The following is a 14,140-nucleotide window of genomic DNA, read 5'->3' as shown; positions in this document are numbered from 1 at the left end:
ATAAAAAATTACTTGTTACAGCATAGTTAATGTATAGGAATAGATTGCAAATAATTCACCAGTCATTCAAATCAAATATGTTTCTTATATTTGTAGCTACTCAGTGCCACACCAATATAAAATACTGAATAATCCATATTTTTTGTTTCTCACAAAAGTAAATCTTCATGTGAATAAGATAACAGGAGACGTAACAAAACAGACTAAGGGAACCTGATTGTTTTAATATTCAAAACACAGTAACACTTTACATTAACTTGCTCTTATGTCCGTGTAGTTTTAATTGCATAGTAATAGTAGTAGAGTTGAGCGGTTTCTGTTACTACACAAGTGGAATAAACTCAACCCCATCACTACGCAATTACAATGCAATTCATGAGGTACTGTGCTATAACATGTAACTACAATGTTACTAGTGTAATTAATGACACTGTTACTACACAGGTATAAGAGCAAATTGATGTAAATTGTTACCCAAAACACATACATCAATAGAGAGAAATGCATTGATAGATTATTTTTTTTAAATACTATATTTTAGAAGCAAAACACAAATATAAATGTTATGATTTAGATATTCTTTTGCCACATAAATACAATATGGAACAATATGTTGTTTTATATATCTTAGGTATGAGAAGAAAGTAAAAAGTCACACATTTATTTTGACATAGAGTGACTGAACTGTTAACAGTCCTGGGGAGTAGTTCCCCGACATTTCATTCAGTTAGTAATTTAGCTACATTTTGTAGTAACTACATTCAAATCATTGTAGTGTCTTCGGTAGTTAATTACTTGTTTTAGCCATGTAGCCATCTACTGGAACTGCCCACTACATTTATTCAACAAAACAACTACCCCCTATTTATTCTCTCTCTCCCTGGCCACTCACTCTGGCCGTCACACAGATCTCACTACACTGTTAACATCTGACTCCAGAGTGATGTGTTCTTGCAGTCATTTTTCTTAACTGTGTAGTTGATGACGTTTCAGATTTAGATATGATAGTTTTTTACGAAGTAGTTTGGATGTAGTGAACTACTTTTTCGAAGTAACTATTAAAGTCAACTATATTTTTCTTTAGGGTAGCGTAAGGGCTCTATTCAATCACATACGCTTTAGCCGACATCCTCATAGCAGTTGTTCAGGCAGTGTTGTTCAGGCAGGGGGAACTGCGTTAGAACAGCTCCTGGCATTACACCTGAAGCAGACATTGCTATTGGCTGCACGGAGTCGCATTAAGACAAATCTCATGCAAGCCTTGTTTACAAGTTCAAAACACTGGAATGTGAGATGTGATCTACACCTCGATTCGGCTGATAGAAATCCTCATTATTTTCTTTAGGCTAATGATTTTCAATTTGAGCATCATTATTTCTATATAGCCTACACTTTGTCATTCTGAATATCTAACTCGAGTGACAATGATGAAGAGTAGCTCTTCACCAGTTTGACAGCTCCAACACAGTTACATCTCCGGCACCGTCAAAACATCAGCTATGTAGGTGTCGGCTATCGCCGGTTAACGCTTGATCTGATTGAATCTGGGCTGAAGTGTAGCTTAACCTCTTCCAGTGTGAAGTAATTGATACAAGCTATAAACTATATTTTCAGAGTAGCTTCCCCAACACTGCCTGTTAGTAACCCAGACAGGTAGTTATAGTCAGTTTTCTAGTTAGCAAAGGGAACAAAACAACACAAACGCTTGGCCATTGAAGTGGATATATTCTTCTCTTTGGTAAGTTTAAAGGTGGGTGATAACGGCCACCTAAAGTGCTATACTTTGTGAGCTGGTCAGCTTTTGCATTGCTCTTTGAGAGGGCTTTGCCTTCTTATCACGCTGACTGACATCACCCTGGGTCACCCTGAGTATAGTCTCTTCCCAGGGTTCAACCAGTGTTTGCCTCTGCCATTTTCAGTTCCCCTATTTTGGAATTCTAGTGGTTCTGTTGCTCTCTGTGTGTCTTTTGAAGGGCCAGAGGCAGGAAGTTGTTGCGTATGGGTGTATGGGATTTTAATGTCACACACAGATGCACACATGCAGCCCCATTGTTTGTCTGATTCGCCATCAGAAGTGCTCAGTCTTGAGGAGTGTTAAGGAGTCGTGACAGTCAAAGTATGTGTGCATCAGTGGTGTCTGGTGTATACTGTACATCTCTATGTCTAGGCATAGCCGCGTCTCAGTTCCGCAGGTGGCCTGGGCCCTCTGTTACTACACAGATCCTCCAGGGGGCGCAACAGAGCGTCCTCTCTAGGTTTATAGGGTATCGCGTAGCTGTCCTCCTCCATCAGTATCCGGTTCAACGTCTGCTCGTTGTTAATGTGGCGACGCACCATCAGTACGTACTGGCGCCCTTCCTCCAGAGGGGGGCAGTCACACACGTTGGGCACCCACAGGAACTCGCGGTGCTCCAGGCGGAAGCGATTGTGGTAGGTGTGGATGATCTGGACATCGTAGCGCGTCTCCTCGCCCCGGTACAGCTTGCTCATGACTTTGGCACGGAACACTGACAACCAATGAAAGACATTATGCTAACACTTCACATAAAGCCAACAGGCATTATGCATTAAAACTTGTTATAACTTACAAGCATGTATGCGCCTTTACAATGTCTTATAATAAGATTTGTTGTGCCATGCTTGTTTTTCCATGCTGCGATTTCTCAACTGACTTAAAAAGGCTGTTTAAGTTTCACCGAATTACATTCATTCCTTACTTTAAAAAAACGATTCAAGTGAGATTTGTCAACTTGCACCACTATCACCTGATGTTGTAAACCCAAACCCAGCTGTAAACTGGGTCATGTGAATTGAAAGCACACAAGGGTGTTTGAACCTCTAACTTTAGGCATTCAAGAAGTTCAGACTTACCGAAGTCTTTCTGGCAGAACTGCCTCTGGCGCTCCCCTCGACCGCGGGCCCGCCTACATTTCCCACAATGCCCTACGGGAGTAGAAAGAGAAGCAGTGAGTTGATTTGAGCACAGATTGTTTTTTATATCAGGGTATTGCACAATGTTTAGGATGGCACAGATGAGTTTCTGAGAGTGAGTAGGGGACTTAAGGATAGTAGAGTAGAGAGTAGGACAGATTAAAGGAAAGAGTAGAGCGTAGGACAGATTAAAAGGAAGAGTAGAGAGTGGGATAGATTAAAGGAAAGAGTAGAGATTAGGACAGATTAAAGGAAGAGTAGCGAGTGGGATAGATTAAAGGAAAAAGTATAGATTAGGACAGATTGAAAGGAAGAGTAGAAGTAGTAGAGAGTAGGACAGATTAATGGAAGAGTAGAGTAGAGACTAGGATAGATTAAAGGATAGAGTAGAGAGTGGGATAGATTAAAGGAAAGAGTAGAGTGGGATAGATTAAAGGAAGAGTAGAGAGTGGGATAGATTAAAGGAAAGAGTATAGATTAGGACAGATTATAGGAAGAGTAGAGAGTGGGATAGATTAAAGGAAAGAGTAGAGATTAGGACAGATTAAAGGAAGAGTAGAAGTAGTAGAGAGTAGGACAGATTAAAGGAAGAGTAGAGTAGAGAGTAGGAAAGATTAAAGGATAGAGTAGAGTAGAGAGTAGGATAGATTAAAGGCAAGAGTAGAGCGTAGGACAGATTAAAAGGAAGAGTAGAGAGTGGGATAGATTAAAGGAAAGAGTAGAGATTAGTACAGATTACTCTTCCTTTAGAGGTAGTAGAGAGCAGGACAGATTAAAGGAAGAGTAGAGTAGAGAGTAGGATAGATTAAAGGAAAGAGTAGAGTAGAGAGTAGGATAGATTAAAGGAAGTGTAGAGAGTGGGATAGATTAAAGGAAAGAGTAGAGATTAGGACAGATTAAAGGAAGAGTAGCGAGTGGGATAGATTAAAGGAAAAAGTATAGATTAGGACAGATTGAAAGGAAGAGTAGAAGTAGTAGAGAGTAGGACAGATTAATGGAAGAGTAGAGTAGAGACTAGGATAGATTAAAGGATAGAGTAGAGAGTGGGATAGATTAAAGGAAAGAGTAGAGTGGGATAGATTAAAGGAAGAGTAGAGAGTGGGATAGATTAAAGGAAAGAGTAGAGATTAGGACAGATTAAAGGAAGAGTAGAAGTAGTAGAGAGTAGGACAGATTAAAGGAAGAGTAGAGTAGAGAGTAGGATAGATTAAAGGATAGAGTAGAGTAGGATAGATTAAAGGATAGAGTAGAGTAGAGAGTAGGATAGATTAAAGGCAAGAGTAGAGCGTAGGACAGATTAAAAGGAAGAGTAGAGAGTGGGATAGATTAAAGGAAAGAGTAGAGATTAGTACAGATTACTCTTCCTTTATAGGTAGTAGAGAGCAGGACAGATTAAAGGAAGAGTAGAGTAGAGAGTAGGATAGATTAAAGGAAAGAGTAGAGTAGAGAGTAGGATAGATTAAAGGAAGTGTAGAGAGTAGGATAGATTAAAGGAAGTGTAGAGAGTGGGATAGATTAAAGGACAGAGTAGAGAGTAGGATAGATTAAAGGACAGAGTAGAGAGTGGGATAGATTAAAGGAAAGAGTAGAGAGTAGGATAGATTAAAGGAAGAGTAGTGTAGAGAGTGGGACAGATTAGAGTAGAGAGTAGGACAGATTAAAGGAAGAGTAGAATGTAGGCTAGATGAAAGGAAGAGTAGAGAGTAGGACATATTAAAGGAAGAGTAGAGAGTAGGCTAGATGAAAGGAAGCGTAGGACAGATTAAAGGAAGAGTAGAATGTAGGCTAGATGAAAGGAAGAGTAGAGAGTAGGACATATTAAAGGAAGAGTAGAGAGTAGGCTAGATGAAAGGAAGCGAAGGACAGATTAAAGGAAGAGTAGAATGTAGGCTAGATGAAAGGAAGAGTAGAGTAGAGAGTAGGACATATTAAAGGAAGAGGAGATTAGAGAGTAGACTAGATTAAAGGAAGTGTAGAGTAGGATAGATTAAAGGAAAGAGTAGAGTAGGATAGATTAAAGGAAAGAGTAGAGTAGGATAGATTAAAGGAAAGAGTAGAGTATAGTAGAGAGTAGGATAGATTAAAGGAAGTGTAGAGTAGGATAGATTAAAGGAAAGAGTAGAGTAGGATAGATTAAAGGAAAGAGTAGAGTAGAGGGGGGAGGCAGAGGAGAGAGGATCGTAGCATTTGAGCAAGGTGAGAGTTGAGGTTTAGGGGAGTGGGGGTGAGATAGGGGTTAAAGATTTAGGTGAGGTGGAGCAAACCTCCTCGGGGTGGTTGGGGTAGTCGATTCCTCCTGGTCTCGTCCCTCTCCAGGCGGGGAAGGAGGGGTGGGTGGTGGGGCTGGTGAGGGGGTTGTCGAGCTGGATGGCGAGGGGACTTGATGGGCCAGCCACCTGGAGGAGCTGAGGGACAGTGCGGGAAAAGGTGAGTTACATTATTGAGTATCAACATGCCTTTGGAGTTAGGGCCAGGAGTTTTCATGACCTGATGAAGAAAATGACCTGGGTCCAAGACATAAACTCAAACGTAACTTTAAGTGATCGTTCAGTGAGTTTACATATTTATTAGATATTTGTTTTCTTACCTTAAAAGCAGTCTATGGAAAAGGAGTGACTGCAATCCACACTTTGGTTTTGTTAAACTAGCCACTGCCAACAAAATGTTAACATTCACATTTTTTTGGACCATGTAAGTAAATCTCCCCAGTTAAGCATGTTTTAAATTTCATGCCCAAATAATTTAAAAATAATTAAAAAAAAATTAATTGAGGACCACAATCCATTTAAGAGATGAGGGGAAAAAAACATCTAAATATGTACAATTTCTGAACTATTCCTTTAAATTTTGCATTAATCATCCATTCATTTGAGATTTGTGCAAACGATGGAGAAGCACATGTGTATCTTGAATCAGGATTCGGGCAAGGGATCTTTCCAAGGCATTCTTTAGGTAGAATCTGTAAGGACAGACGCTGGGAGACGAGAAGCAAGTACAGGGAGTGAACGTTTAATGAAATAGACAGGAAACAAAAAATGAACAGCGTCTGGACAGGGGAAACATAACAACATTAATGCCGACACGGAGATCCAACTGAGGAACAGACAAATAGAGAGGGGGCAATCAACAAAGTGAAGGAGTCCAGGTGAGTCCAATGAAGCGCTGATGCGTGTAATGATGGTGACAGGTGTGCGTAATGAGGGGCAGCCTGGCGCCATTGAGCGCCAGAGAGGGGGAGCGGGAGGAGGCGTGATAGAATCACTAAAGAGTGACTTTCTGTCCAGCATCAAATCACTATGATTCGACATGAGCAAACATTGTCTTAGATCATTGATTTCTACTCCAAAACGCAAAAAAGCTAATCACTTTTGTTTGTCTTGACTCCCCCAAAGGCTTTCAATGCTCCCTGTGAACCACAAGGTAAATAAGACCATGTTTCTGGACCTAACCCAGTCTTTAGCCACGACCCAAAAGGAACTAACTGCGTGACCCTTTAGTGGATCTATACCCACCAGTTGGGAAACACTATGCTAGGGGCTAGGCTACTTCTCAACCCACCAGTTAGAAAACACTATGCTAGGGGCTAGGCTACTTCTCAACCCACCAGTTACAAAACACTATGCTAGGGGCTAGGCTACTTCTCAACCCACCAGTTAGAAAACACAATGCTAGAGGTTAGGCTACTTCTCAACCCACCAGTTAGAAAACACTATGCTAGGGGCTAGGCTACTTCTCAACACACCAGTTAGAAAACACTATGCTAGGGGCTAGGCTACTTCTCAACCCACCAGTTAGAAAACACAATGCTAGAGGCTAGGCTACTTCTCAACCCACCAGTTAGAAAACACTATGCTAGGGGCTAGGCTACTCCCATTATGTCCTGCACCAAATTACTTGATTCATTACTAAATGATCAAACCTGTTAACTAAATTCTAAAGGATGCTAAAGTCTTAGACCATTGCTTTGTTGAGCAGTACACAGAAATCAGTCAAAACTATGCTACTGTACCAAGCACCACTATCTCAGCATGGAATATGCAGTGGGTTTTGGGATTAGCGTTATCACTAAACACTTCTAAGATAAGAGAGGGACATTCCACTCCAGAAACTTCATGCCTTGGTTTTATCTGTTATTGTCAGCCAGGTACAGATCAAAGTATAGCAGGTCAGCACAGTGTATTCAGTTTTGGATCAAAGTCCACTTTTGCAGTTATATAGGACAAATATAATGATTACTATTGAATGTTGGTTACATTCTAACCAGGGCCAATTTAATAGAAATACAACACTGATTATAAGCCTATGATTGAGTTTGCAGTTAATAATTCCCCTCTTAAATAAACGGATGTAATAAAACATTCCAGAAGACATTTGCTGCACATTAGCAAGGCACAGTCTGTGGGGCATTTTGTAGGTTAGGGGTTTTCAAACTGGGGTCCCTGTCAGCCTCCCAGGCCCATGTTGCCCAGGGTTATGAACATACATTGTAGATTAATAATATTACATTGTGTTGTATTACACCTTCTAAACTTATACCACAGATCCCTTGGCCAAAATGTGTTACCTTTGTTGTTGTTAGTAATATTCATTAAAACAAAATGAAATGTAAAAAAACCTATTTGAATATTTTGAGATCTGGCAGTACCTCTGCTGTACTGGAGGCAGTGAGATCTGAAAATATTAAAAACATACAGATAAACATTTTTTTATTTATTAATTTTACGTTGTAGAGCTTGTCGTAATGTGCAGATTTTTTTTACCCCTTGCAATAATGTTTAGATCCATCTATCTATCCATTTTCCGTGTCTATCCATCAGCCGTATCTATCCATCTTCCGTATCTATCCATCCATCTTCCGTATCTATCATCCATCTTCCGTATCCATCCATCCATCTTCCGTATCCATCCATCCATCTTCCGTATCCGTCCATCCATCTTCCGTATCCATCCATCCATCTTCCGTATTCATCCATCCGTCCATCTTCCGTATCATCCATCTTCCGTATTCATCTATCCATCCATCTTCCGTATCCATCCATCCATCTTCCGTATCATCCATCTTCCGTATCCATCCATCCATCCTCCATATCTATCTATCTATCCATCCATCCATCTTCCGTATCCATCCATCCATCTTCCGTATCCATCCATCATGTATTAAACTTCAGTCACACAAACAGAGGATGAATGAAACCAGGGGCAGGTTTTCCCATGTAAATGCATACATCACATTAAATGGACATTTTGGACATTAAATTTAACACATGTTAATAATGGGTACATTGACGTCCATTGGCTTTTGCTTAGAAAATGCTAGCTAGCTAGGTTAGCGGTTGGTGACAGTGCCTAGGTAAACAAACCCAAAACCTGGATTGCATTTTGTCCTTAGACTTCTTACAAGGTAAGGAAACAAAATGTTCTTTTAATTTGGCTGAACTACCCCTTTAAGAATGGTCAGCGGTCTTACCCCAGTAGGGTCTTGTGGTGACAGGGAGAGGCCTAGTAGTAGTAGTGGTAGTAGTAGTGGTGGGGTGATCCCAGGGGATGTAGCTGGCAGTGTGGTGAGGCTGGCGTAGCTGACTCCTCCTGCCATGGAACAGAGCGTAGCGGTCTGGAGGGAGCCAATACTCGTATTCTATCCCCGGGTTCCTGTCTGTCACCAACACCTGCAGACACAACCACACAGTGTACAACGGATATATATTTTAATATATATAGTTATAATACCTGGTATACAGTGAGGGAAAAAAGTATTTGATCCCCTGCTGATTTTGTATGTTTGCCTACTGACAAAGAAATGATCAGTCTATAATTTCAATGGTAGGTTTATTTGAACAGTGAGGGACAGAACAAAAAAATCCAGAAAAATGCATGTCAAAAATTTTATAAATTGATTTGCATTTTAATGAGGGAAATAAGTATTTGACCCCTCTGCAAAACATGACTTAGTACTTGGTGGCAAAACCCTTGTTGGCAATCACAGAGGTCAGACGTTTCTTGTAGTTGGCCACCAGGTTTGCACACATCTCAGGAGGGATTTTGTCCCACTCCTCTTTGCAGATCTTCTCCAAGTCATTAAGGTTTCAAGGCTGACTTTTGACAACTTGAACCTTCAGCTCCCTCCACAGATTTTCTATGGGATTAAGGTCTGGAGACTGGCTAGGCCACTCCAGGACTTTAATGTGCTTCTTCTTGAGCCACTCCTTTGTTTCCTTGGCCGTGTAGTTTGGGTCATTGTCATGCTGGAATACCCATCCACGACCCATTTTCAATGCCCTGGCTGAGGGAAGGAGGTTCTCACCCAAGATTTGACGGTACATGGGCCCCGTCCATCGTCCCTTTGATGCGGTGATGTTGTTCTGTCCCCTTAGCAGAAAAACACCCACAAAGCATAATGTTTCCACCTCCATGTTTGACGGTGGGGATGGTATTCTTGGGGTCATAGGCAGCATTCCTCCTCCTCCAAACATGGCGAGTTGAGTTGATGCCAAAGGGCTCCATTTTGGTCTCATCTGACCACAACACTTTCACCCAGTTGTCCTCTGAATCATTCAGATGTTCATTGGCAAACTTCAGACAGGCATGTATATGTGCTTTCTTGAGCAGGGGGACCTTGCGGGCGCTGCAGGATTTCAGTCCTTCATGGCGTAGTGTGTTACCGATTGTTTTCTTGGTGACTATGGTCCCAGCTGCCTTGAGATCATTGACAAGATCCTCCCGTGTAGTTCTGGGCTGATTCCTCACCGTTCACATGATCATTGCAACTCCACGAGGTGAGATCTTGCATGGAGCCCCAGGCCGAGGGAGATTCACAGTTCTTTTGTGTTTCTTCCATTTGCAAATAATTGCACCAACTGTTGTCACCTTCTCACCAAGCTGCTTGGCGATGGTCCTGTAGCCCATTCCAGCCTTGTGTAGGTCTACAATCTTGTCCCTGACATCCTTGGAGAGCTCTTTGGTCTTGGCCATGGTGGAGAGTTTGGAATCTGATTGCTTGATTGCTTCTGTGGACAGGTGTCTTTTATACAGGTAACAAGCTGAGATTAGGAGCCAGAAATCTTTCTGATTTAGAGGGGGTCAAATACTTATTTCCCTCATTAAAATGAAAATCAATTTATAACATTTTTGACATGCGTTTTTCTGGATTTTTTTGTTGTTATTCTGTCTCTCACTGTTCAAATAAACCTCCCATTAAAATTATAGACTGATCATTTATTTGTCTGTGGGCAAACGTACAAAGTCAGCAGGGGATCAAATACCTTTTTCCCCTCACTGTATTTTAAGCAATATTGGCGATATAACACAAACCCCAGAGGTGCCTATTATAAACTGGTTACCAATGTAATTAGAACAGTAAAAAATTAATGTTTTGTCATACGCGTGGTATACAGTCTGATATACCACGGCCGTCAGCCAATCAGTATTCAGGGCTCGAACCACCCAGTTTGGAACTGTCAATACCAACAATATACTGAAAAAATATATAACAAATGGAAGACAACACGTTAAGAAAATATACATCAGTTACATATAGGAGAGGAGACTGAATGGTTCTGCTAAATTGGCATTTTGTATTTGTAATTATTAGGGATCCCCATTAGCTGCTGCCAAGGTAGCAGCTACTCTTCCTGTGGTCCAAACACATTAAGGCACTTACATTACACATAAACAGTTTGTCATATAACAGTATTACACCACTAAATATCTACAATACAAAATGTATAATACCACAATACAACAATATTACAATGTACGTGTGTGCAGAGAGAGTGTGCTAGCGTGTGTGCGTATGCATGTGTCTGTACCTGTGTGGGTGTCTCTTCACAGACTCCATTGTTCCATAAGGTGTATTTGTAGCTGTTTTTTAAAATCTGATTCTACTGCTTGCATCAGTTACCTGATGTAGAATAGAGTTCCATGTAGTCATGGCTCTATGTAGTACTGTGCACCTCCCATAGTCTGTTCTGGACTTGGGGACTGTGAAGAGACCTCTGGTGGTATGTCTTGTAGGGTATGCATGGGTGTCCGAAGTGTGTACTTGGAGTTTAAACAAACAGCTCGGTACATTCAGCTTGTAAACACTTCTTACAAAAACAAGTAGTGATGAAGTCAATCTCTCTTCCACTTTGAGCCATGAGAGATTGACATGCATATCATTAACGTCAGCTCCCAGTGTACTGTTAATGGCCAGACGTGCTGCCTTGTTATGAGCCAATTGTACTTTTCATAAGTCCCTCTTTGTGGCACCTGACCACACTACTGAACAGTAGTCTAGGTGCGACAAAACTAGGGGCTTGAACAAGTATACTAACAAATCTATCATTGTGTACCTTAATTAGTAAGGTTAGTTTGCAGTCTCTATACACACTGAACAAAAATATACAGTAAACACAACATGTAAAGTGTTGGTCCCACGTTACATGAGCTGAAATAAAAAATCTCAGAAATGTTCCATACACACAAAAAGCTTATTTCCCTAAAATGTTGTGCACAAATTTGTTTACATCCCTGTTAGTGAGCATTTTTCCTTTGTCAAGATAATCCATCCACCTGACAGGTGTGGCATATCAAGAAGCTGATAAAACAGCATGATCATTACACAAGTGCACCTTGTGCTGGGGACAATAAAAGGCCACTCTAAAATGTGCAGTTCTGTCACACAACACAATGCCACAAATGTCTCAAGTTTTGAAGGTGCGTGCAATTGGCATGTTGACTGCACGAATGCCCACCAGAGCTGTTGCCAGAGAATTGAATGTTCATTTCTCTACCATAAGCCGCCTCCAACGTCGTTTTAGAGAATTTGGTAGTACGTCCAACCAGCCTCCCAACCACAGATCACGTATATGTTGTTGTGTGGGTGAGCGGTTGGCTGATGTGAACAGACTGCCCCATGGTGGCGGTGGGGTTAAGGTATGGACAGGCATAAGCTACGAACATTGAACACAATAGCATTTTATCAATGGCAATTTGAATGCATTAAAATACCGTAACGAGATCCTGAGGCCCATTTGTTTCTGTACTCCCCGTCATGTGAAATCCATAGATTAGGGCCTAATGAGTCTATTTCAATTGACTGATTTCCTCATATGAACTGTTACTCAGTAGAAATCTATGAAATTGTTGCATGTTGTGATGATATTGTTGTTCAGTATAGTTATTGCATTGCGTCTCCTGTCCCTCATAACTTTGACCAGACTGACCATGACGTGCAGGTCCTCCATAGTGGGTCCAGGGACCTCAAAGCTTTCCCAGGTGTCCACAGAGCGCTTGTACAGGAGCTTGGTTCCCGCTACGCTGTACTCCCCAGGAACACTGATCTTCCAGTTCCCATTAATGACAAACTGGGAACGCCCGTTCTGGAGCGCTGCAGGGAGAAGAGAAGGATTGAATGAAGGTAGGGAATGTGTCTGGTCTTCAATGCTGATTGGTGAAGTGTGACTGAAATTGGCTGTGTGATGATAATATGTATAGAGTGTTTGATTGAATTATGCTACGGTTGGGGTCAATTCATTTTCAGTCAATTCAGGAATCGCAATTGAGGAATGAGGGAAATTTGAGGTGGATTTTTTTCTCCCTAATTTCATCATATCCAATAACGATCTTGTCTCATCGCTGCAACTCTCCAACAGGCTCGGGAGGTGAAAGTCGAGTCATGCATCCTCTGAAACATGACCCGCCAAACAGCGCTTCTTAACACCCGCCCACTTAACCCGGAAGCCAGCAGCACCAATGTGTCGGAGGAAACACCGTTCAACTGACGACTGAAGTCAGCCTGCAGGTGCCCGGCCAGCCACAACAATGAGTCGCTAGATGAGCCAAGTAAAGCCCCCCCCAGCCAAACCCTCCCCTAACCCGGGCAATGCTGGGCCAATTGTGTGCCGCCCTATGGGACTCCCGGTCACGGCCGGTTGTGACACAGCATGGGATTGAACCCGGGTCTGAAGTGACGCCTCAAGTACTGCATTGCAGTTCCTTCGACCGCTGCGCCACTCAGGTGGCCCTGAGTTGGAATTTCTACTTGCATTTAAGTCATTTAGCAGACTCTTTCATCCAAAGTGACAGAGTAGTGAGTGCATACATTTTTTTTGTACTGGTCCAATGTGGGAATCAAACCCACAACCCTGGCGTTGCAAGAGCCATGCTCTACCAAGTGAGCTACATGGGACCACTTTACTAAATTTAAATGGAACTAACCTCAACCGTACAATTTAACATTTCTTAATTCAGCAAAGTAACAAAGTTGCCTTGCCAAACAGAGTAGCATTAGTACATCATTGCCTTGTTTGGCATAACCGTGACAAGTTGCAGGAACAGACAAATAGGGAAACCATCTCTTGGAAGTACATTTTTTTGGGGGGGGGGAATCTTCCAACCAAATCAGAACTAACCAAGTACATCCACTTGCCTGCCAGAAGGCCAGATCCCCAGTTCCCCACCCCCTTGTCCCGCACCCAGTTCCCCCACCCTGCCCCATGGCCAAATTAAACCTTTACGAGTGTTCCATTTCAGGAACCCTGCATTTTCCATTTCAGGAGTCACGTTATTACGGTCTTGTAAATGTGGGTGAGAATAGATGGATAGCCTTGGGTGTTGTGTTGACTGGAGAGCCCAGCCAGAGTGCAGCTGGGTATCAACCAGAGAGCTGTATCTGTCTCTGGTGCCAGGAAGTAACAGTAAGCTAACAGGAATGAGAGGAGAGCAGAATTATGGCTACTTAAAGTGTCAGGGAAGTGGTAGAGTTCTATAGCCATGGCTGGGTGGGTTGAAACTCATAGCAGACATACAGAAGATGATAAAAAAGTCTCAAAGCAAATTCTCTGTCAAACCAGCACTTCTGAGAGGCTGTCTGTGTATGTATTGTATATAGTTAATGATATACAGAACATTGATGCTGTCCTTGTGTGACAGCTCATTCCCAGTGTGTGTGTGTGCATCTGTCAAGCTGAGCCATCTCTTACCCAGATAGTTCCTGCTGTTATCGGTGACACGGATGTGAGTAGCTCCAGCTGGGATCATGGTCACTTCATTGTACCCAAACGGACCCGCTATAGCCAACAGAGTACAGAGACATTCATTAAGACAGATATTACACCAGTGGGAGACAAGTAGAAACCATTCATTTAGAGACTGGGTAACATTAATGATGTAGATAAACACAAGCAAATCTGAAGACAATGCTCTAATCATTGGCTAGTTTAAAACGGAG

General features: G+C 41.9%; 1 protein-coding gene across 1 annotated transcript in view; it reads right to left on the bottom strand.

Moving 5' to 3' along the window:
* Nucleotides 1–71: 71 nt before the first annotated feature.
* LOC106562621 (ADAMTS-like protein 5) overlaps nucleotides 72–14,140 on the bottom strand; it is a 61,507-nt gene continuing 47,438 nt past the window's right edge. Inside the window, exons 8-13 of the mRNA XM_045708199.1 lie at nucleotides 13,893–13,979; nucleotides 12,135–12,298; nucleotides 8,399–8,597; nucleotides 5,196–5,336; nucleotides 2,872–2,943; nucleotides 72–2,507 (exon numbers count right to left, since the gene is read on the bottom strand). Coding sequence (XP_045564155.1) covers nucleotides 2,164–2,507; nucleotides 2,872–2,943; nucleotides 5,196–5,336; nucleotides 8,399–8,597; nucleotides 12,135–12,298; nucleotides 13,893–13,979 — 1,007 coding nt within the window. The 3' untranslated portion in view covers nucleotides 72–2,163. The remainder of the gene's footprint in view (nucleotides 2,508–2,871; nucleotides 2,944–5,195; nucleotides 5,337–8,398; nucleotides 8,598–12,134; nucleotides 12,299–13,892; nucleotides 13,980–14,140) is intronic.

This window comes from Salmo salar, chromosome ssa26, assembly GCF_905237065.1.
Source record: "Salmo salar chromosome ssa26, Ssal_v3.1, whole genome shotgun sequence".
NCBI classification, from domain to species: domain Eukaryota; kingdom Metazoa; phylum Chordata; class Actinopteri; order Salmoniformes; family Salmonidae; genus Salmo; species Salmo salar.
Note: the sequence above shows the minus strand (reverse complement) of the source record. Positions and strands in the feature narration are given on the sequence as shown.